Source organism: Sorex araneus, chromosome 6 (genome assembly GCF_027595985.1).
Source record: "Sorex araneus isolate mSorAra2 chromosome 6, mSorAra2.pri, whole genome shotgun sequence".
Lineage (NCBI taxonomy): Eukaryota > Metazoa > Chordata > Mammalia > Eulipotyphla > Soricidae > Sorex > Sorex araneus.
Genome location: NC_073307.1, coordinates 29,278,038 through 29,302,046, shown reverse-complemented (window position 1 = coordinate 29,302,046; position 24,009 = coordinate 29,278,038). Strand labels below are relative to the sequence as shown.

At 43.2% G+C, this 24,009-nt stretch overlaps 2 protein-coding genes across 6 annotated transcripts in view; one reads left to right on the top strand and one right to left on the bottom strand.

The window, feature by feature from the left end:
* Positions 1 to 743: 743 nt before the first annotated feature.
* HINT1 (histidine triad nucleotide binding protein 1) lies at positions 744 to 7,534 on the bottom strand. The gene is made up of 3 exons (XM_055142563.1): positions 7,289 to 7,534; positions 4,157 to 4,261; positions 744 to 1,055 (listed from the first exon to the last, which is right to left on the bottom strand). Exons 1-3 carry the CDS (start codon positions 7,397 to 7,399, stop codon positions 891 to 893), a joined length of 381 nt encoding a protein of 126 aa, XP_054998538.1. The 5' UTR covers positions 7,400 to 7,534; the 3' UTR covers positions 744 to 890.
* Positions 7,535 to 13,424: 5,890 nt separating this feature from the next.
* Positions 13,425 to 24,009, top strand: part of LYRM7 (LYR motif containing 7) — a 63,164-nt gene continuing 52,579 nt past the window's right edge. For 2 of the 5 annotated variants that reach the window (XM_055141962.1, XM_004609833.2), the window contains exons 1-3: positions 13,425 to 13,644; positions 20,232 to 20,304; positions 23,470 to 23,540. In XM_055141962.1, coding sequence (XP_054997937.1) covers positions 13,567 to 13,644; positions 20,232 to 20,304; positions 23,470 to 23,540 — 222 coding nt within the window. In that variant the 5' untranslated portion in view covers positions 13,425 to 13,566. Of the gene's footprint in view, positions 13,688 to 20,231; positions 20,305 to 23,469; positions 23,541 to 24,009 lie in introns of all 5 variants that reach the window. The other 3 variants (XM_055141963.1, XM_055141965.1, XM_055141964.1) reach the window with 3 other exon arrangements.

Below are 24,009 nucleotides of genomic sequence, written 5' to 3'. Positions count from 1 at the left end.
AGACCAATTAGTGCCATACAGAGATGTCTCTGGAACTCAACCATGTACAATGTAGAAATTTACATTTGCAATCGAGACTGAGCAAACTCTCATGATATTCAAAATGAGCTATGAAAAATATATTATCTAGCGTCTGCCCCTCGCAGGTAGGCTTGAATGGTAGTGGGAAAATTCAAGCAAAACACAATGCCCAAAAATTAGAGAGAGAGAATTGGGGCAATTGTCTGCCATTAGAGGCAGGGTGAGGACTGGGATGTTGGGGGTGGGGCGGGCATGGCGGGGGGTACTGGGAACATCATTGGTGGAAAACATGCACTGGTGGAGGGATGAGTATTCCATTATTATATGGCTGAATCTCAAACATGAAAGCTTTGTAACTCTATCTCACAGTGATACAATAAAATAAAAAAGTAATGTGGAGTTCATGCCCAATTCAATCAGCTTAATCAATGGCTGAACAAATAACAGTACTCCTACATTATTTAAAAAAAAAAACTCCTGGACTAGTATTTTAATCCAAAATAAAGCTAAACCTTAATCTATGAACCCTTAATTTATGAAAATTTATAAACAAATTTATTTGTCTTCAAAGCTCATTCACACTATTTTACCAATGTTAGTGTATTGGGTTCTTGGTGGGTGTGAAAAACAAGTGCCCCAAATCACAAATGCCACATTCAGACACTCCAATAAATACATACTTCTTAAATGATAATTTTTAAAAATTTAGAGAGAACACAAGCCATTCAGCAATGTCTTTTATTACTTGTGAATTTTTAACATCATTTTCTCATTCCACAGACAGGCAAAACTAAGCATATTAATAATTAAAACATTGGAACTTGCAAGCTTATGTTGCCCAGAGAACGTAAACTATGCCTGAAATGTGCTTAACCAGGAGGCCAGTTCATCTGCCGACCTCCGAGAACATGAAGATGAATATGATAGACAGTCTGTCCTCCATCTGAACCGTCATTCACCACCATCCGGTAACCCTTCTTTAGACCCTGCTCGGCAGCACATTTCTTGCCAACAATCATTAAATGTCCAAGAAGCTAGAGAAAGAAAAAAAAAACCAGTTTCTTAAGAACAGGCAATTTGTAACAATGCCATTAAATACAACACTGCCAAGTTATAACATTAAATAAGACCAAGTTTACAAAACATAAAACTGTCATTAATGTGTAAATGACATGCCAGATGACATGTCGAAAATTCTAAAGACTCCACCCAAAAGTGTTAGAACTAACAGACCAATAAAGTTGTAGCATACAAATTCATATTTAAAAAATTATCTTTTTCTCCAAAGTAACAATAATTAAGGGAAATTTAAGGAAACAAGGTCATTTACAACTCATCAGAAAGAGTCAAATTTAAAATACCTATGAATGCATTTAATTGAAAGAGCTTAAATACTGTATATTGAAAATAGCAAATCATTAATGACAGAAACTGAAAATGACCTTGGTATTTTTAGATACCATATGTAAATGCAATGAAATTTGTCTTCCTGATATATTTCACTTGGCACTGTGCCTCCAAGATCCATCCATATTTGTTACAAATGGCAAGATTTCCCTTTTATGGCTATATAATATTCCATTGTGTGTGTCTATTTATAGCACTGCCTTACTCATTTTTGGTCTCCTATGAACAACAGAGAAATTTACTATTTTGGGGCTTTTGTTTTTAGAAATTTATTGTTTAAAAAAAAGTGAAATGCAGGGGCTGGAGAGATAGCACAGCAGGTAGGGCGTTTGCCTTGCACGCGGCCGACCCGGGTTCAAATCCCAGCATCCCATATGGTCCCCTGAGCACGGCCAGGGGTGGTTCCTGAGTGCATAGCCAGGAGTAACCCCTGTGCATCGCCAGGTGTGACCCAAAAAGCAAAAAAAAAAAAAAAAAGTGAAATGCACTGAACTTCATTATAGACTAACAATTTGTCTAATAGAGAGAAGTAAGCAAAAACCAATTTCCTTTTCCTTATTTGAACAGACCAGTTGAACCAGTTGAACCAGTCAAGGTTAAGGAAAGTTCTCTCTCACATTCACTATTACTAAAGAAATGTCAGCTCTGGAACTGAGAAAAGCATTCAAATTAAAGAAGCCCCCTGCAATCATGTGCTTAAGGGCAAGCCAATAGCTCAATGTTCTGTCCCAGTTTTTATAAGAGAATAAAGGGTAAATGCTATTCTTCAAATGGTCTCGTGGTGTCCTGAATGTTCTTCTCTATTAAGAATCAAAGTACAGGGGCCGGGTTCAATTCCCAGCATCCCATATGGTCCCCTGAGCACCGCCAGGAGTAATTCCTGAGTGCAAAGCCAGGAATAACCCCTATTCATCGCTGGGTATGACCCAAAAAGAAAAATCAAAATCAAAATCAAAATACAATATAGCCCTTGTGATAAACCATCTCTGTGTTTTGCAGCCTCTAAAACATCTTATATTTGTAAACCAGTCTCATAGGACTTTCCAAGACAACAGAAAAGAAACAAATAATGGTACTGGGAGGGAAAAAGGCTGAACATTTCTTTGACATTCCAAGAACTACTATTTTAAACTACATCATCATTTTATAGTACTTAAGTTAGCAGTCATGTGTAAGTTGGGAGAAAAAAATACTACTAAAGTAATACCATAATCTTTGGGGCTGGAATGATAGCACAGTGGGTAGGGAGTTTGCCTTGCACACAGCCAACCCAGGTTCGACTCCCAGCATCCCTTACGGTCCCCCAGCACCACCAGGAGTAATTCTTGAGTGCAGAGTCAGGAGTAACTCCTGTGCATTGCCAGGTGTGACCCAAAAAGCAAAAAAAAAAAAAGTAACACTATGATCTTAGATTACAGTAGTATATTGTTATCAGGCAATTTTCTTTATTGACTTAATCTTCAAGGATACTGGCATTTTAATAAAATATATACTTTAGAATCAATTTATTCATAACGAAAGTTACAGCTTAAAGAAGTATATTTAGAACATATGCCAGCTTTCTAAATATTTTAGTTTATTGAATTATTTAAGATCTAAAGTCCCCTTTTAGCTCTAAGATTTGGTTTTCTTCAAAAGAAATAGTGGGGCTGGAGCGACAGCGCAGTGGGTAGGGCATCTGCCTTGCATGTGGCTGACCGGGTTCGATTCCCAGCATCCCATATGGTCTCCTGAGCACCACCAGGAATAATTCCTGAGTGCAGAGCAGGAGCAACCCCTGTGCACCAGGTGTGACCCAAAAAGAAAAAAAAAAAAGCAATATCTATCATTCTAATTTATACATAAATAAATAATCTGCAACTTAATTGGCTTGATTTTGGAGCCACACCCAACTATACTCAAGGCTAGCCCCTCTGGGGCTCAGGGAATCCCACTGCACCCTACCCACTGTACTATGGGACCCCAACTGTTTAGCTTTAAAAACATGCTCCTTTATGTCTAAAAGTCTTGGGAACAGCCAGTGTGGTCTATTGGTGAGAAAGGAACCCCCAAACCCTATTGGTGGGAATACCTCTGTTCAGCCTCTACAGAAGGCAACAGGGAGCTCTCTCAAAAAATAGGAAGAAAATGCTCATATGACCCAGTGCATGGTCCCCCAAAACACATGAATTCATATGGATATATGCACACCTCTGTTCATAACAGGACTTAAGAGGTAGTCCAGCAGGTAGGGCACTTGTCTTGAACGCAGCTGATCCAGGTTCGATCCCAAACATCCCATATAGTCCCCTAAGCACTGCCAAGAGTAATTTCTCAAGGCAGAGCCAGGAGTGGATGGCCCAAAAACCAATAACTAAATAAATAAAGATACAAAGATTTTTCTCCTTTTTTGGTCACACCTGGTGATACACAGGGGTTACTCCTGGCTCTGCACTCAGGAATTACCCCTGGCGGTACTCAGAGGACCATATGGGATGCTGGGAATGGAACCCAGGTCGACTGTGTGTAAGGCAAATGCCCCACCGCTCTGCTATTGATCCAGCCCCAGCTACAAAGATTTCAGTGTGACATGCAAGGGAGATGGTTACAGTGGTTATCGCCACAAAGTCCCCGATAATCTCTGGAAGTGACCCCAGTAATACTGGGTATGGCACGAAAACAAAAAACAAAATTTAGCCTCTACATTTTTTTAAAAAAAGCAAGAAAATTATGTTAATCATACACATACCTTTTCATCTTCATCTTCAGCTGCAGAAATCTGGGTTATTGGTTTCTTGGGTATCACCAGAAAATGTATTGGTGCTTGAGGGGAAATGTCATGGAAGGCAAGACACTAGGGAAAGATAGAGGAAGACATCAGTGTTTTAGTATATCATCTTATAGGATAAGCTTATTCTTTCCCGTTAATCTCATGAATGGCACTGAAGTGGTCACCAAGTGTTATGAAATATATACAATAAAATGTGGTTCCTTAGTTCTTTTCATAGAATTGAGTCTACATGTAGGCAAGGCTGTCTGGAAGCAAATAAAGGCATGCTGTTAACTGAGGATCTGATAGTTATAAAAGAATTAGGTAGTCAGGGACAACACCCTGAGGCAGCAACGTTTGAACTGAGATCCAAGGGGCTAGAGGGATGGTACAGTGGGTCGGGCACTTGACTGCATGTGGCCATTGGGGTTCTAATCCCAGCGGCACCACACAGGGTCCCCCAGCCTCATCAGGAGTGATCTGAGTGCAGAGCCAGGAGTAAGCTCCAAGCACAGCCTGATGTGGCCCAAAATCAAACAAAAAACAAAACAGAAACAGAGCTCCAAAGCATGAGGAGAGTAAAGGTGCCCTGTTTTGTTTTTTTTTTTGCTTTTTGGGTCACACCTGGCGATGCACAGGGGTTACTCCTGGCTCTGCACTCAGGAATTACCCTTGGCCGTGCTCAGGGGACCATATGGGATGCTGGGATTTGAACCCGGGTCGGCCGCGTGCAAGGCAAACGCCCTACCCGCTGTGCTATCTCTCCAGCCCCAAGGTGCCCTGTTAACCTCGGGCACCTTTCCAGTCTCTTCTGCAGCTCTTCCTGCTCAGCACAGCCTTCCATCTTTCTGCCCCCACCCTACATAGGCTTTTTCAGTTGTTCCTCACCTTGCTACAATGATTTTCTGCCCCCTCCCCCATCCCAATCCAAACCCCAACTTTGATCAGACACCACAGCTACTCATTCCTCAGGTCCTTGCACGTGCACCACTTCTCTCCTTCACCCTCCCTAAGTCTGGGAGTGATTTCATTCACACAGTGATCATTTCCGCAAAGGTCTGAGTCTGAGAGGTGATTAATACTATTATTTACCACTTTGTCTATTTGCAAAAACATCAACCACTCCAGGCCAGAGTGATAAAACAGTGGGTAGGCCATTTGCCTTGCACGCACCAACCAGGGTTCGATCCCCAGTACCACATATGGTGCCCTAAGCCTGCCAGGAGCATAGTCAGATGTGGGTCCCCGAAAGCCAAAGAGATAAAATACAACATGGTTGGTTGGTTTGTTTTAAAGCCTACTCTCTTTTGTAGAAACAATGAGAAAAAGGAGCATTTATACAAATTATATATACTGTGTGAAAATTCCCACTTTCATTTTTCTGTCTCCTTTTCCACTTAAGGTGGAGGCTGCTTGACAGACCAGATCCCATGGCTGCTGGCTTGTCTCTGCTGGATCCATCTGGACAGAGTCCATACACAATGCACAGACAGAAATGCACGCTTAGACTGCTTCATGCAGCTGCATTACTGGCTTTCAAAACTGACTCAAAGGTTGGTATCTCAACAAAGATTTATAAAAGGTTCTGAAAATATTTTAAAAACAAGTATGATATTTCTAAAACAACAGAACTGCCCTAACAGGTGGCAGAGTTATCAAAATAAAACTCACGTTTGGGGAGCTATTTAAATCTTAGATAAGGTTTCAAAATCTAAGACTGCTGTTCAGGGCTGGAGCGATAGCTCTGTGGGGAGGGCATCTGCCCTGCACGGGGCAGACACTGGTTCTATCCCCAGCATCTCATACGGTGCCCCAAGCCCCACCAGGTGTGATCCCTGAGCTTAGGAAGTTCTGAGCATCTCCGGGTGTGGCCCAAAATCAAAACAAAAAGAACGCTGCTCATAACACATACTGACTGTTCCTCTCATTTCCCATATATATGTGTGTATATATGTGTGTATGTATACATATACATACACACACACACACACACACACACACACACACACACATATATATATATATATATATATATATATATATATATATATATATATATCTTTTGGACCTCCCAAGCAGTGCTGAGAAGCTAGAGCCATTAGCTGCAGTGCTGGGCAGGCAGGCAAGGGGGGTGGGGGAAGGGAAATCGCGGTGGGGGGAGGGTCTAACCCATATTTTGTAAAGGTAATTTAACATAAAGCTTTCAAAACCTTTCCTCTCTAAACCATACAATTTCCTGCCCAGTTTTATCTGACTACACAGGATTCCTCTGAGGCTGGAGCAACAGCACTCCGGGTAGGGCGTTTGCCGGGTAGTTCCCAACATCCCATATGGTCCCCTGAGCATCACCAGGGGTTAATTCCTGAGTGCAGAGCCAGGAGCAACCCCTGTGCATCGCCAGGTGTGACCAAAAAAACAAAACAAACAAACCAAAAAACAAGAAGATTCCTCAGAAGCCACACCAGCTCGGGCCTTTTCTACAACAGAATTTCGCCTGCAATGAAATCAACAAGATCTACCAGCTTTTAGTCCCCTTGGCATAAAATCGCTTCCCGTCAAGTACAAACAAGCACGCGTCTGTTTTCTCAAGTGCGATCGGACTTCCTGGGTCAAAGGAGAGAGCGTGGGTCGCCCGGGCCGGGCGCGGCCCGCACTGCGGGGTGGGGGGTGCGGGTGGCGGAGGGCGAGCGGCGCGCCACCGGCCCGCGGGGAGGCGCGGGGAGGTCCCGGGCAACACCCCGGCAGGCCCGCCGCGCGCGGGAGATCGCGGAGATTGGCCCGACTCAGGGTGCGATCGGGTTTCCCGCGGCCGGGCAGAGCGGCGGCGAGATTGCTGGATTACCGACGCGGGCCAGGACGCCGGGCGGCCGCAGAGGCAGCGGCGACCAGGCCGAGGGACCGGCGCGCCCCTCCCGCGCGCTCAGACCCCAGGGGTCGGGCCCCAAGGGCGCCCGGCGGCCCGGCCCGCGCCCGGCACTGATAAGGCGTAACCGGAGCGGCCGCACGCGCCGCCAGGCCGCGGTCCTGCCCCGCTGGCTGCCGGCCCGCGGCTGCTCCGCCGCGCAGCCCGAGCCCGCCCGACCCGCGGCGGGGACCGCGCTCGGGGCCCACCTGGTCATCCTCATAAATGATTTTGGCCGGGATTTCCTTGCGGATGATCTTCCCGAAGATGGTGTCGCCGCCCGGGTGGGCGACCTGAGCCTTGGCGATCTCATCTGCCATCTCTGCCTCCCGCCCGCGCGGCCGCCGGGGAGACGCTCGCGAGGAGGGAGGAGCCGGGGCAAGCGGCCGAGGGCGGGAGCGCGGGGCCCAGCCGGCGCGGGGACCGCAGCTCGCGCCGCCACCCCGGCCTGCGCACGCGCCCTGGGGCCCGTGCGCTGCTGGGCGTGGCGCCTGGTCCTAGGTCCCCGAGCGTTGTGCCCGCGCTAGGGACCGAAGGTCGTTTTTCTCTCTTCCTTTCTTGTCTCTCTGGAGTGGAGTTACAGGTGTAAGCCTTTCTTTACAGTAGGCCTGATAGGCATTGTGTTTGCAAAAAAATTTAAAAGTTTACTATAATCTGTATTGCAAACCATAACGCCCAAAAGGAAGAGAAAAGAGAAAGACAGAGATAGACAGACAGGCAGAGACAGAGAGACAGAGAGAGAGAGAGAGGAAAGCCTGCCATAGAGGCAGGCTGGGGGGTAGGGGTGATGGGAGAGAAACGGGACACTGGCGCTGGGAAATGGACATTGGTGGAGGGATGGGTGTTGGACACTGTGACTGAAACCTAATCATGAACAGCTTTGTGAGGGTCTATCTTAATGATTCAACTAAAAAAATTTTAAAAATAAAAATAAAAGATCAAAAGTAAAAAAAAGAAGAAGAAGAAGAAGAAAAAGTATACTGTGAAAGGAAAGATGCCATGATCCTAGCAGGGCTGGCCCATTTTGTAACTGTGACAGGTCAATTTTAACTACTCAGATCCTGGCTCCAGGAATCAAACCCTCCATTCATTGGTTCTTACCCTTCTAGCAGTGATTTGAAGCCTTGATTGCAGGTACGAATCACCTGGGGAGCTCCCTAAAAATCCCCATGAAACTGACTCTGCCTCAGATCAATTAAATCAGTCTCTAGGGATAAAAGCCAGGTATCTGTAGTTTGTTCTACAAGAAAAATTTCCCAGCAGAAATCAAAATGAAAGGTGTGACCAACCTTAAAAGAAGAAAACCTTCTTTAGTCCCGTATCTTCCTTCATATCTTTGCTCCTTTTAAAAAGTTTGTCATTACATGGAAAGTATCATGTTAAGTGAAATGAGTCAGAAAGAGAGGGACAGACATAGAAAGATTGCACTCATCTGTGGAATATAAAGTAACAGAATGTGAGACTAACACCCAAGAATAGTAGAGATAAGGACCAGGAGGTTTACTCCATGACTTAGAAGCTGGCCTCACATGCTGGGGGAAAAGGCAGCTCAGATAAAGAAGGGAACACCGAGCAAAGGGAGTTTGGAGGACCCATTCGGGTTGGGAGATGCATGCCAAATGGACTATAGATTGAACACAATGGCCAGTAAGTGCCTCTATTGCAAACTACAATACCCAAAATGAAAGAGAGAACAAAAGGGAATGCCCTGCCACAGAGGCAGGGTGGGGTGGGGGTGTGGGAGGGATACTGGGATTATTGGTGGTGGAGAATGGGCACTGGTGGAGGGATGGGTACTCGATCATTGTATAACTGAAATGCAAGCACGAAAGTTTGTAAGTATGTAACTGTACCTCACGGTGATTCACTAATAAAATAATAAAATAAAAAGTTTGTCATTATATTGTTCCCCTTTCCTCACTTTCACTTGTGAGGAAAATTGTTATATATATGAAATGTCAAAGTCACTAAAGAACAGAATAGGTGATTCCCATCATTCCAGCCCTCATGGCATTTCCCACTTGGTGATCACTCTTTTCAACAATTGTCATCATGTCCTACCTCTCTGGATGCTATTCCTCCTTCACAAGTGAGAGTTTTGTCCCCAGATCTGAGTAAGTTCCATTCCAGACTCTCTACTATAACTGACAATTGCTAAGTGACCTTATTAAGAAAAATGAACCTCCTGGACTGCGTTATGTGATCATACTTTACCACTTTGTCTTAGTAAGATTATTGAACATGACCAGTTTTGATTTCTGGTGTCCCAGGGCTGGAGAGATAGTATAATAGGGTAGGATGCTTGCCTTGCAAGTGGCAGACCTGATTTGATCCTTGGCACCATATGCTTCTGATACCTAAGCACTGCTAGGAGTGATCTTTGGGAAAAGGTGGATGTGGCCCCCCAAAATAATAATAATTTCCAAAGGCTAGAGTGATAGCACAGTGGTTAGGGTACTTGTCTTGAGGTGGCCAACCCAAATGGGATCCCTGAACCCCATGTGGTTCCCTGAGTCCACCAGGAATGATCCTTGAGCACAGAGTTAAGAATAAACCCTGAGCACTGCTGGGTATGGCCCCCAAAACAAAACAACAAATTACTTCTAGTGTCCCTTATGTTTTGGTTTTGGTTTTGGAGGGGAGGCCTCACAAGTCATGGTCAGGAGGCCTAGATGCCGTTTCCTGCAATTCTTAGCCAACTGGACTGTGGTTCAGTGTGAAGGCCTGAGGTTGCAGTGTTTCTCTGACTATGCAGTACTGGGGACCATCAGAGCCAACCCGCAGTGCTCAGGGGCCTGCAGGCAATGCTAGGGCCTCCAAAGGTGCACCAGGCAACGCTCAGGGGACCATATGGTGCCAGGATGGAATTAGGGTCAACAACTAAACCCTGTACTATCTAGCCCCTCATTAATACTTTTGTTATCAAAGACATTACTAGGGCAATAGATAATGTCTAAATAAGACCTATATACTTTAAATATGTTATTTAAAGTAACGTTAATTTCTTTATTAATGTTACTTACAAACAAAATTATCACAAAATTCACATATTTTGTTACATGTAAGAAAGTTGGACTGGAGCGACAGCACAGTGGCAGGGCTTTCATCTTTCATGTAGCCAACCTGTGTTCGATTCCTCCGCCCCTCTCGGAGAGCCCGGCAAGCTACCGAGAGTACAGAGCCCGCACAGCAGAGCCTGGCAAGCTACCCATGGAGTATTGGATATGCCAAAAACAGTAACAATAGGTCTCACAATGAGAGACGTTACTGGTGCCTGCTCGAACAAATCGATGAGCAACGAGATGACAGTGATAAGAAAGTTATCACATATAAGAAAGTTATCACAAAATTATGTTTGTTGTCACTCTGTTTATTTAGGTTTCTAAAGTTCTTCTAAGTGATACTGCCCTGGCCCAGGAAACATACTTTGAGAACCACAATGTATAAGAATGTCTTGTTTTATTTTGGAATCACAGTCAGGAGTATTCAAGAATCAATCCTAAAGGAGAGAGAGAGCAAAAGGGAATGCCCTGCCACAGAGGTGGGGTGGGGTAGGGGTGGTGGGAGGGATACTGGGATCATTGGTGGTGGAGAATGGACACTGGTGAAGGGATGGGTACTCGAGCATTGTATGACTGAAATGTAAGCATGAAAGTTTGTAAGTCTGTAACTGTACCTCACGGTGATTCATTTAAAAAAAAATTTTTAAAGAATAAAAAAAAAGAAAAACAACAAAAGTATCACTCCTGGCAGTATGTGGGGGTTCATCTATAGTATTCGGGATTCAAACAGAACTGGAGTCAGTCATGTGTAGGACAAGCACCTTATATCCTGTACTATCTCTTCCAGTCTTTTCTTTAAAAAAAAAAAAAAAAAAAACAGAAAAAATCCCACTTAAGTATGAAGATGCAAAAAAATAAAAACAACTATCAAAATGAAAGGATAAAGCAATTGTAGAAAAATGTTCACATTTATAGAATCTGAATGAAAGGTATGTGCAAATTCTATTTTTTTGTAGTAGAAGGCTAGAAGACTGAAACTGTAAAAAAAAAAAAAAAAAAAAAAAAAAAACCTCTAGAAGACTGAAACTGTAAAAAAACTGAAGGGGGCTGCTTAGAAGCCAGAAAGATAGCTCCAAGAACAGGTGCACATGCTTTGTATGTTGGAAGTTTGGATTTGACTCCCAGCACTGGCACTGCTTGGTCCCCCCCACCAAAAGTGTCATCAGGAGCAGCCCCAGAACTGAGCTAGGAATAGACCTTAAACACTGCCAGGTATGACCCAAAAGTCAAAATAGATAAAGGCTGGAGCACATACTTTCCCGGGTTGATAACCAGCACCTCATTGAATGACTCCTGTGCCCCAGGGGGTGTGATCCAAAAGTCTAAATTAGTTTCACTGAACTAAAATCAATCCCCAGCACTGCATATGGTCCTTTGAGCACTGCCAGAAGTAACCCTTGAGTACTGCAGTGTGTGGCCCAAAATTAAAACAGAACCAGTACCCAATACATTTGGCTTGATTGCTTGATATGTTAAACTTCTTCGAATCTAATGCACCCCTCCCACCTTTTCCCTTTGTCAACTCAGTGACAAGGACTGCACAGTTGGTGTGGTGTTTGCTGGAGAGAGCACACAGTTGGGGTGTCACACATGCTTGGTTTCTGTGTGTTCAAAAACAACATGCTTTTGTAGGGACACCTGTCATCAGTAAAGACAGTGCTGCAGGAAATATATTTGGCATGGGAATGGGGAGGGGAGGGCGGCAGGGGAGTAGGGGAATGAACAACGAGTTTGAATTTCCTGCCTCCTGCATAGAAAGCAGGTAACTCCACCACTGAGCCACATTGCATTTTAATAAAGTCAGTTATTACGTTGCTATTTCCTTTTTTTTTTTGCTTTTTTCTTTTCTTTTTGGGTCACACGCGGCGATGCACAGGGGTTACTCCTGCCTCTGCACTCAGGAATCACCCCTGGCGGTGCTCAGGGGACCATATGGGATACTGGGAATCAAACCCGGGTGGGCTGCGTGCAAGGCAAACTCCCTACCGGCTGTGCTATTGCTCCAGCCCCTACATTGCTATTTTCATGATTACTTGCAGTACTCCCTAAAATGACATATCAAAGAGAAGGAAAAGTCTTGAAGATTCATTAGTCTAACTAAATCATTCCTAATATAGTCAGTTTTACCTAAAGTTGAACAAGAGGCTGTGGGCTAAGGAAAGGAAACAACGCTTATGCAGTGGGAACAAGGATAAAATTTTCTTTGGGGCTTGCAAGGTTCTAAGTTAAAAGTGAATTTATATTCTGGTTTCTCTTCGAATCATATAAATGTTTCACCTTTTATTTTTAAAGTGAATTTAAGTTCATGTCTCCTTATTGTTTATGACTAAAATGGTGTTAATAAATTCCAGTTCCTACCGCATGTTCAGTAAAACCAAGGAATAGGGCAAGTCGAGTAGGCAGTATATAGAGAGGATAAGTCTAGGATTTCTGGCACAGAGATTTGATTCCCACCCCCTCCACATGATAGTCGTAGAGTTCAGAGCAAATTAAGTCCCCCTCACCTTCTAGAGGAGTTAAATGGCAGTATGTGAATAGCACTTTGGGGAGTCAGCATTTCAGAGACAGCCACCTAGTCTTAGCTCTTTTGAGAGATAGGGTGGCATTCTGCAGCACTCTGCTACTAGCCTAGTGCGGTTGCTTGAAGCACCTTGCTAAGCCAGGCTCCAACGGTGGCTTCAGTCTCTCAACCATCGCCCCAACCAATTCTATGTATGCACCTCTGCACTTGCGTATGCTCAAAACCAAAACAAAACAAAACAAACAAAACAGAAACACTATCTCCTTTTGCATGGAGACAGCTGCACTGTGAAACGTTGAAAAAAAAGGTGGCTAGTTCAAGAGGACTCGATCCTAGTTTGATTCCCCACCCCCATGCCCCATATCGTCAGGTAAGGTCCCAAAAATACATACTTAAACGTTCTTTATAGCGGGTCCAATCCCCAAATAAAAGTTAACCAGGGGGCTTGGAGCGACAGTACAGCGGACAGGACCGTTTGCCTTGCACGCCGTCAATCTAGGTTCGATCGCCGGCATCCCCTATGGTCCCCTGAATGCCGCCAGGAATATATTCCTGAGTGCAGAGCCAGGAGTAACCCCTGCGCACCACCCGGTGCGGCCCCAAAACAAAAACAACAGTTAACACTAGTACCAAACCACTCATGAAAAGTCAATCCACCCTCCTCAACTACAGACTGCGACCAGAGACCGGAAGTAACTCTGCCCCTAACTAAGATGGCGCTCAGGTGATTTCCGTTCTCTTCGCAGGAATTCTGGTCGGAGGGTTCTCGCGGTTTTACCAGAAGGTCCCGGTTTTGCATTTACAGTTCCTCGTGGAAGGCGGGGCTACGAATGATGCTGCCTGGCGATTGGTTACGCCGCGTTAGGAACGTGACCACGGGAAATTGGACCGTGCAAACCGAACAATGATTGGTTGGCGAGGTGACTGGCCCGCTTGTGAGGTGGCGGCATCGGCGAGGAGAGCCATGGGCCAGGCAGCCAAGGTGACAGGGCTGGAGAGGGGTGGATGCCATGCAGACGGGGAGGGTAAGAGCGCGGCCTTTGAGAAGGATGTTTGGAGTGTCTGTGCCCGGGGTTCTAGACTCCCTACAGAGGAGACCCAGACCCGCCGCTAAGGTTTCTCGAACGTTTATGCAGAGGGCGAGGAGCGTGGGAGGCAGGGTTGGTCCCCGCTTCTCAGTCTAGCGGGCTTCTGTTTTTTTCTTGTCTAAAGATCTTTTCTTGGGTGTTGGCTCCCGTTTCATCTCCAGACTGTGCGAGAAGCCCATTTCCAGACTCTTACGCCGTCCGAAAAGATGACTGGCTCAGTCAGTCCACCAGACGCGGCATAACAGTCATAAAGACGAAGGAGACTGAGCCCCGGCCAAAATCCGTTGCTAAAAAATAATATTAACCAGAACTGCAGTCACGCTGTGTGTGCCGGGGGGGAGTGGTGGTGGGTCCCGTATCATCTCCCGAGGACCCACCCGGCTTCAGATTCATTCCTCAAAGGAACTGGCCTGGGCACGGTTCTCAGCAGCTCAGTGCTGTCCTGTGGCAGGTCGGCACCAGCTCCTGTCATTGGCTGAAACCTGGGCAATCAAGGCAGGAAGTGGCCTGCTTTCCATACAATGTTGTATGGAGAAGTTGTACTTTGATGTTCTAAGTAAATTTCGATATATGTCACAGCCAGTAGAATCAGAATTGTAAAGGGTTATTCATTTAAGAAATTTATTGTAGGGATCGTACCCGACACTGCAGAAAGAGGAGGGTGGGGCTGGAACAATCATAGTACTGGAGGCGAAGCACCTGGTACTGGGTCAGTACCACATACGGATTCCCAGTACCTCCAGGGGTCACTCCTGAGACCAAGGCCAGGAATAACTCGTGAGCATTCTGGGTGTGCCCAACCACTCCTGCCCCTCTCCCCGCAAATCCTGTGCCCATAGGCTGTTAACAATACTTTTAAAAAGCTCCAGTATAGCTCCATGGTCAAGCACAAGTGTCACTATGTGTGAAGTCCTGGATTCAACCCCTTGGTAATAATAATAATAGTACAATATAGATGGCCTGTAATCCAATACATGCTGTATTGCCTAGGCACAGTAGATGCAACAATAAAAAGACCATCTTGCCTTCATACAGAAATCTAGCAGGTAGGAAGATTTTAAACAATTACAAATGAATTGAGCAATGCGGAGGATAGGGGAATTGACCTTGTGCTGTCCTGAGTATGCTTTTGACACTCCTAAAACTTAACTTCAGTTGTCCCTTGGTATCTGTGGGGATTCCCATTAGGATTCCCCTGCACCAAACTCTGAAAAATGATCAAGTCTCTTATAACTCGTATGTGAATTCCCTTCATAAATATTTATCCAAGACACTTTTTTCATTGTGGTTAAGTATGAAAGTGGAAATCCCTGGATATAGAGACTAGCTATTGGAAAAAAATTTAGTCCTGGTGCATTCTGCAGTTCAAGGATGAAGTGCATATAATTACAATTCTAACAAGTGTTTTGAATTTTTAAGGTTTATTTTAGGGAAATTTAACAGATTTAACTTACCTGGAGGGATGCAAAAATGTACTTTATAAAAGCAGGGGAGCAGAGATAGTACCATAGGTAGGGCGCTTGCCTTACATGTGGCCAAACCAAGTTCTATCCCTGACACCACAGGTGTTATCCTCCTGACTGTGCTCAGGATAGCAATTGTGGAATCACTCTTGGTCACACACAAGGTAAGCCCCTTAACCCCTGTACTTTCTAGCCCAACTTCTATATTTTGGATACTTGTTACATTGGCATCCCATTTCCTAGTACCAAAATTCGTATTAGTTTTGTATAGCTGCTCTGAAAGTAACACAAACTAGGTAGATTAAGAATATAATTAGTTATTATCTCAGTTCTGGAAGCTAGAAATCTGAAATCAAGGTGCCAGAAAAACCAAACTCCCTCTGGAATTTAGGAAATAATCCTGTTGGGAATTTAAGCAGTAGAGTGCTTACGTTGTGTGTGTGAGGCATCAAAACAAAAAACTTTCATTTGCTCCTAGTTTCTAATAGTGGTATTGATCCCTGGTGCTCTGTGGTGTGCTGTTATATCACTTCAGCCTCTACCTCCATCATCCTATGGTGGTCTTCCCCCAAAGTCTCCCCTCTTTTAACAAGATATTAGTCATATATGGATTAGGGCTTATACTCATGACCTCATCTTAAAATTGACTATTCTTGCAAAGATTGTTTACAAGTAAGGTCATATTTGGTACTGGGGATTAGGACTTCAGCATGTCTTTTGTGGGGGGATGATGATGGGGAGACAATTCAACCCAAAACCATATGAATGTGTTACATTTTATTTACCTAATCGTAAATTGGTATTTTGGGGTTGTTTCTGACTTTTTTTTACTACTACAATGTTACTATAAACATTCATGTATAAAATTTTCATGTGAAATCTTTTTGTTTCTTATATATGTGTGTATATATATACACATATATCTGGATATGAAACTCTTAGGTCATATAATTCTGTTTAACTTTGTGCATGTCTACCAAACTTTTCCAAAGCAGTTACAGCATTTTACATTCCACCAATGATATATGAATTCTAGTTTTTCCTTATACTGCCAGCACTTGTTATTTTATTTTTTTTTCACTGTAGTCATCCTACTGGAGTGAAGAGATACGTTGCTAAAGTTTAGATTTATATTTTCCAAGTAGTAGTTGTGATTATTATCTCTCTGGACTTTTGTTCTTTGGGAAAATGTCTATTCAAATCATTTGCCTGTTTTTATATTGTTGAGTTGCATAAAGTCTATGTTACAGATTCTAGACTTTTATTGGAAAGATAATTTGAAATTATAAAAAAAATTCTGTTGGTTACCATTTTTGGTAATGTCCTTTCCCCTTAGAAATTTCTTTGTGTGGGCTGGAGTGTTAGCACAGCGGGTAGGGCGTTTGCCTTGCATGCAGCAGACCCGGGTTTGATTCCCAGCATCCCATATGGTCTCCCGAGTACCGCCAGGAGTGATTCCTGAGTGCAAAGCCAGGAGTAATCCCTGAGCACGCTGGGTGTAACCCAAAAAGCAAAAAAAAAAAAAAAGCAAAGAAATTTCTTTGTGTTTGTGGGGGTTTGGACATCCAGTGATGCTCAGAGTTTATTCCTGGCTCTGTGCTCAAGGATCACTCCTGGTGGTGCTTAGGGAACCCTACACAGTGACAGTGATCAAACCAGGGTTGGGTACATCAAGACAAATGCCTTTCCTCCTGTACCCTCCTTTCCCTTATTACAGGGCAAAAAAAAATTTTGTAGTTTTATAAATATGATAAATGATTGGGCTAGGGCAATACTACTCTGGGTAGGGGTGCTTGCCTTGCACATGGCCAAACTGGGTTAGATCCGTGGCATCCCATATGGTCCCCTGAGCCTGTCAGGAGTGGTTCCTGGATGCAGAGCCAGGAATAAGCCCTGAGCACCTATCAGAGGTGGCCCAGAAGCAAAACAAACAAACAAAAAAAGATAATTAATGAGACATGTGAGAAATCAAATAGAAATTGGTGAATATCCTCTACTCCTACATATTCCAATTCCTGCTCGTTAGAAATAAGTTTTTTAAATCAGTTTACTATTTGGCATTTGCCTTTATCCTTCTCAGGGGCATGCTTAAACTACTATTATTGATTTTCCCCCCCTCCCACCCCAAGGATAAAATTTATTTACTTTATGTAAATTGCGGACTTTGCCCTCCATTTACCTTGGTCTTCTGAATATACTATTTTCGTGATCCCTTTTGCTTGTTATTTTGTGTGCCACATTGGCAGTGTGCAGGGGCTGCTCCCATTGGTGCTTAGGGAATTGTGCAGTGCCAGGAATCTAATCTGAGCCTCCTGCATAAAAGCATGTACACTAGCCATTTGAGCTATCTCTCCTGCCCAGTGAATAGACTTTTGACGGGTGGCAGTGTAGAGATTTTTCGGTGACACCCAGCAATACTCAGGGTTTATTCCTGGCTCTGCGCTCAGGTTTCACTCTTGGCAGGGCTCAGGGGACCATATGCGGTGCCGGCTTGCAAGGTAAGCATCCTATCTGTTAAACTATCACTCTGGATCTCATTTTTATCTTTGATATTATCATAACTCCATATAACTTTTTTCACAGCTGAAACCTTTAATATATATGACTGTACTACCTTTACTAATTATTAGTTTTTCTTGAAATTAATCACTCCCTTATTTCTATCATTGTTGGTTAGTTTCCTACTTTTCCAAATTCTGAGCTTAACTGAAGTCTATAAGTTTCAGTTTTTTCCCCTGATGAAGTATTTTTTGGAGCAATTCAACATTTCTGTGATAGTACAGACTTACTGTTTTCTAGACTGCACAAATACTGACCTGTACTTGTTCTTCACCATCATCTCTGCTTCTCTTATATTAGATCAATCACCTGTCTCCCTAATTTACACATTTTTTTTCCTTTGGTTATCTCCTTGTTTTGGTAAGAAAATTGTATAGCTGTCCAGGAAAAGAGATACAGAAAATCAGAGACGTTGCATTTCTGAAAATTCCATTTTATCTTTGTAATGAGGTGGTAGTTTGTTCAAGGTTTAACATTTTTAGGGGCCAGAGTGATAGTACAGGCAGGGTGTTTGCCTTACATGTGACCAACCCAGGTTTGATCCCCAGCATCCCATATGGTTCCCCCAAGCACTGCCAGGAAAAATTCCTGAGTGCAGAACCAGGAGTAACTTAGCACTGCCAAAACAAACAATTCAACAACAACAAAAGTAAAGTTTGACAATTTTTAAAACTAGAATATATTATTTTGTTTTTTGTGTCATACCTAGTGATGCTCAGGGGTTACTCCTGGCTCTGCACTCAGTAATTACTCCTGGGGATGCTTGGGGGACCATATGGGATGCCAGGAATTGAACCCAGGTCTGCAGCATGCAAGGTAAATGCCCTGTCGGCTGTATTATCATTCTGGCCCCCAAACTAGAAGACATTGTACCATGACTTTTCAGTGATGTTCTTTGCAAACTAGGTAGCATTCTGAGTTCTAGCTTTTATTTTTATTTGGGGGCCACTCCCGGCTGTGCTTAGAACTTATTACTGGTTCTCTGTTCATAAATCACTCCTAGCAGTGCTAAGGGACCATATGAGATGCTAGGGATTGAACCTGGGTCAGCCACATTGAAGGCTAGTGCCTCTACCCAGTGTACTACCACCCTGGCCCCTCATCCAGTTATTCTGTGTACAACTTATGAGTCCTGTGTTTGTTCTTCTTCTGGCTTATTTCATTTAATATGATACCTTCCAGTCTCATCCTTGTTACAGCAAATTGCATGATTTCATTTTTCCTTAAAGCTGCATAGTATTCCACTGTGTATATGCATCACATCTTCATGATCCACTTATCTATCATAGAATACCTAGCTTGATTCCTTATCTGTTGTTCTAAGTGCTGTAATGAATTAAATATGTGCGTGCATCTTTTTGAATGAATGTCTTTTGTCCAGGGGCTATTTACCCAGAAGTGGAATTGCTGGCTTGTATACACAGCTTCTCTCTACGTTGTTTCTTTTTTTTTTTTTTTTTGGATGAGGTGAGGTGTGAAGCGTGGTGGAGCCAGAGTTACACCTAATCCTGTCTTGGTGCTCAGGAGTGATTCCTGGCCATGCTCTGGGAACCATATGGCACTAGGGATTTGAGCTGGGGTTGGCCATATACAAGGCAAATGCTTTTTTACTTTAGTATTCTCTGGCCCCTCTCTACTTTTTGTTTATAACTAAGTCTAAAAATAAGTCATAGCATTCCTCTTTTCAGAAATTAGAATTGAATCTACCTCATTATGTGAAGTATCTTCTTTCAAAATCTCTTTTAGGGGCTGGAGAGATAGTACAATTGGTAGGTCTTTTACCTTTTATCTTGCATCAACCTAAATTTAATCCCTAGCATCCCATACGGTCCCCTGAGCTCCGGCAAGAGAACTCCTGAGTGCTGAGCCAGGAGTAAGCCTTGTGCACTGCTGGGTGTGGCCCAAAAACAATAACAAAAATCTCTCTTACGAGGAAATAAACTTATGTATGTGTGTGTTTGATATTAAGAGCAGGTAAATCCCTCAGTATGTTAAGAAATATTAAAACATGTTTCAGACTAGTAAGGTTAGTTTCCTTAGCGGGCAAAATTTTTGTTCTTTTTCTATGGAAGGAACTTCCTAGCAATATTTGGGACACGTCCGAGAGTTATACCCAGTAGTTCTCTGGGAGCCTTGTGTGCTACGAGTCAAAGTCGGCTCCTCCTTGTGCATGCACGGTGGATGGGAGGTGTCTCCACCTCCCAGAGCTATCTCTCTCACCCCGTGGCATTAATATTTTAACATTCTTACTGTTTTATTTCAAACAACACTGTGTTATCTTTTTAAATCCATTTTTTAAATTTAAAAATAATAAAGGGAAGGCTATTTTGGCAAACTGTTTTTCACCAGTATTTTGAATACTGGTCTGGGGCGGGGGAAAAGGCAATACAGTTTGATGCTTATAACTGTAAAATTTAAAAATTTTACTTTTGTGGTATTAATTCTGATTTTCTGTACAGGTTTTACAGCTCTTTAAAACATTGCACAGGACCAGACAAGAAGTTTTTAAAAATGATGTCAAAGCATTAAGAGGTAAGTAGTTTTTTTTTTATCCCTTTGAAGCAAATCAGTTTTTATTTATTTTGTTTTGTTTTGGGCCACACTTGACGATGCTCAGGACTCACTCCTGGCTCTGCAGTCAGAAATCACCCCTGGCAGTGCTTGGAGGACCATATGGGATGCCAGGGATCAAACCCAGGTCAGCAGTGTGCAAGGCAACCGCCTTACCTGCTATTCTACCTATACTATTGCTCCGGCCCACAAATCAGTTTTTAAGATGATTGTTTCTTAGTCCTGGAATTCCTATTGTATGGTCAAGAACCATTTTAGGTGACCTTCTTGGCTTTTCCCCTAATGTTGCTGTATCTTATTTTATATTCATTTTTGAGCAAAAAAAAAAAAACTGCGCCAAGTTCAGTATCTTACTGTTTGAGAATTTTTTCTGTTATCTGGTAATGAAAGCTCTGAAGCTCAGCCTCATGTTTGGTCCTCACACCTAAGTTTTTCTAAGAGGCCAGACAGGTACTCTCGGTAGAAATAAAAGATTTTGTAATTCACAAAAAATTCATTTCCTGAATATTAGAATATATGTTTTGAGTTTCCCCCCAGTACCACCAGGTGGCCCAGGTAATGCCCAGCACCACAGGGCCAAGCAGGACCACATCCTTGGTCCCTCACACTGATTGAATTGCTAGTCTGGTTGGCAGGGAATTGCCAGGAAGAGCTTTTTGTTTTTTTTTTTGCTTTTTGGGTCACACCCAGCAATGCACAGGGATTACTCCTGGCTCATGCACTCAGGAATTACTCCTGGCAGTGCTCGGGGGACCATATGGAATGCTGGGAATCAAATCCGGGTAAATGCCCTATCTGCAGTGCTATTGCTCCAGCCCCGCCAGGAAGAGCTCTTGAACACTAGTCAGGAGACCCAGGGGAAGATAAAAAGGATATGTTTTGGATGTGTTTTCAACAGTTCTTCATTTAATTCTCATTACAGCACTTTGAGGTAGGTGAGGTACTTTTATAGTGGGGTGGAGAGGTGAAGAGAGGTTGTCATACCCAGTGGTGCTCAGGACTTACTTTGGCTCTGCCCTCAGGGATCACCCCTGGTGGGATCAGGGGACCATATGGGATGCTGGGATCTAACCTGGGTCTGCCACATATAAGGCAAGCACCCAACCTGCTGTACTATTGCCCCAGCCTCTATAATTCTTATTTTTGCAGATGAGAAAATTGACCAAATGTGTAAGAATTTGTCCCACATCATACTTTATCATGCTGCTGGGAATCATAAATAGCAGTGTTTCCGGAATCACTCTTAGCATGTGGGGTGGTGCTGGGGACTGAACTTGGGGCCTCATGCATGCCAGGCACCTCAGTGTTCTACCACTGAGCCACATCCCCTGGCACCTGCTTTAAATGTTTTGGTTTTGTTTTTTGTTTTTTTGTGGGTTTTTTTTTTTTTTGCTTTTTTTTCCTTTTTGGGTCACATCTGGCAGTGCACAGGGGTTATTCCTGGCTCTGCACTCAGGAATCACCCCTGGTGGTGCTCAGGGGACCATATGGGATGCTGGGAATTGAACCCAAGTTGGCCGTGTGCAAGGCAAACACCCTACCCACTATGCTATTGCTCCAGCCCCTGCTTTAAATGTTTTTAACTGAAATAATTTTGATAACATCTAACACTGCATTTTTTTTAGCCTTTTATATCAACTGTTCAATTGACTGTTCACAAAAACATAATAAGGCAGCTTGTCAGCCAGATTAGACCAAGGTATGCTGTTGCAGAGGACCAGAGATGTAACTCATGGTAGAGCACATGATTCATTGTGGTCCTGTGTTCGCTGCCTGACTTGCCCCAAAAAACAAAATAAAAAATCATGCTGTTGTAGTTTTGCTAAAGTCTCAGTGATAGGGGCTGGATTGATAGCACAGCGGGTAGGGCATTTGCATTGCACGAGGCCAACCCGGGCATCCCGTATGGTTCCCTGGGCACCGCTAGGAGTGATTCCTGAGTGAGAGCCAGGAGTAACCCCTGAGCATCGCCGGTTGTGACCCAAAAAGCAAAAAAAAATAAAGTCTCAGTGATATACATGAACATAGTTTTATTTATAACTCATTTTATGTCAGGACTCTTAAATATATGTAGACTATCTCTTTTTCTTATAAATGTTGTTTATATATGTAGATTTAACATGCTTGTGTGTTTTGTGTTTTTACCTTTAAAATCACATCGAGGGGGCAGAGCAATAGTACAGCTGGTAGGGCATTTGTCTTGCACACAGCCAACCCAGGTTCGTGGCATCTCACCTGAGTACCACCAGGAATGATCCTTGAGGGCAGAGCTAGGAGTAAACCCTGAGCTTTGCCAGGTGTGCCCAGCAAACAAATAAATCTGGAATGGCCTCTGATCTCCCTAGTACTGCTTTGGATGCCCCCTCCATCTTCCTCCAAAAAAAAAAAAAAAATTAAATCTTTAGATTTTCTGAAACAAAGCATTAGATTGGACTTATTGGAATCACATTAGCCATAGCAGAGGTTTCCAAGCTTAACTGACTGAACTCCCCTTTTCAGAAGAACAAAAACATCACTCTGCATCCTAGAAATCTGTCTTCTTTTAGCAAACACTCAAAGTACCCCCCACCCAGTTGCACCCAAGACTCCTACTGCTCCCCTGAATGGCTTCAGCATTCTTTTTTTTTTTCCCACTTTTTGGGTCACACCCAGCAATGCACAGGGGTTAACTCCTGGCTCTGCACTCAGGAATAACTCCTGGCGGTGCTCAGGGGACCATGTGGGATGCTGGGAATCGAACCCGGGTCGGCCGCATGTAAGGCAAATGCCCTACCCACTGTGCTATCGCTCCAGTCCAGCTCCAGCATTCTTGAAGGAAGTGAGGTAGTATTGCCCACTTTGGGAAAAACACTGAACTAGAGATATAGAAATGAAATTAAAAATAAAGTACAAGAAACAAATGTATTGTAATGATAAAAGATTATATTAGGTTTAATCACAAATTCAATTCACCTGAGTGTCAAAACTGTTTAAGGGACTACTTTCATAATTGTTTAGGCTTATACTTGTTTTACGTGGAACAAAATTATTCTATTAGAAAAGTAATCACATTGGATAACATTTAAGTATTGGTATAGCTATTATATATTAGAAAACCAAAATAACCATATATCTTTGCTTTTCTAGCAGCCAGAATAAAGATAAATGAAGAATTCAAAAGTAATAAAAATGAAACTTCTCCTAAGAAAATAGAAGAGGTACAGTAATCGAGTTTTTTTTTTTAATTATAGTAAACTCTCATCCATTTTCTTAGCAAATAGATAAAAGCTATAACTCAGTAGTTGAAACCATCAAGGCTATAATCTTGTTTGCTGTGGCTCATCTCCTCAATGTCACTTGGCACTGCTAAGGTAGTAAATTACTTGTTGTAAAGAACGTGTTTATAGCCATGGTCAAAGCAAGAGTAACTTAACCAACCCAGAACCCTACAAAAATTCTTTCTTCATCCAAGGCAAAAGAGCAGATTAAAGAAGAATGAGTTAGAGTAATTCAGAATTTGAGAAGAAAGTTCTGCGCATTTAACTCAATTAAACAAGACTTTTCAGGAATTCCTCTTTTGGTTATAAGTTAGCCAGCCATAGTTTATAAGCTGTTATTTCATTTTAGCCACTTATTCTGGTTGAAGTTAGTCTACTGAAAGTTAGTCTATGACCTCTCCGGTGCCTC

Excerpts from the sequence above, each read along its gene's own strand:
- HINT1 (XM_055142563.1), bottom strand. The coding sequence starts at position 7,399 with ATGGCAGATGAGATCGCCAAGGCTCAGGTCGCCCACCCGGGCGGCGAC. Across the intron at positions 4,262-7,288 it reads TCATTTATGAGGATGACCAG|TGTCTTGCCTTCCATGACAT; the intron begins GTGGGCCCCGAG and ends ATCTTTCCCTAG. Across the intron at positions 1,056-4,156 it reads CTGAAGATGAAGATGAAAAG|CTTCTTGGACATTTAATGAT; the intron begins GTATGTGTATGA and ends TTCTTTCTCTAG.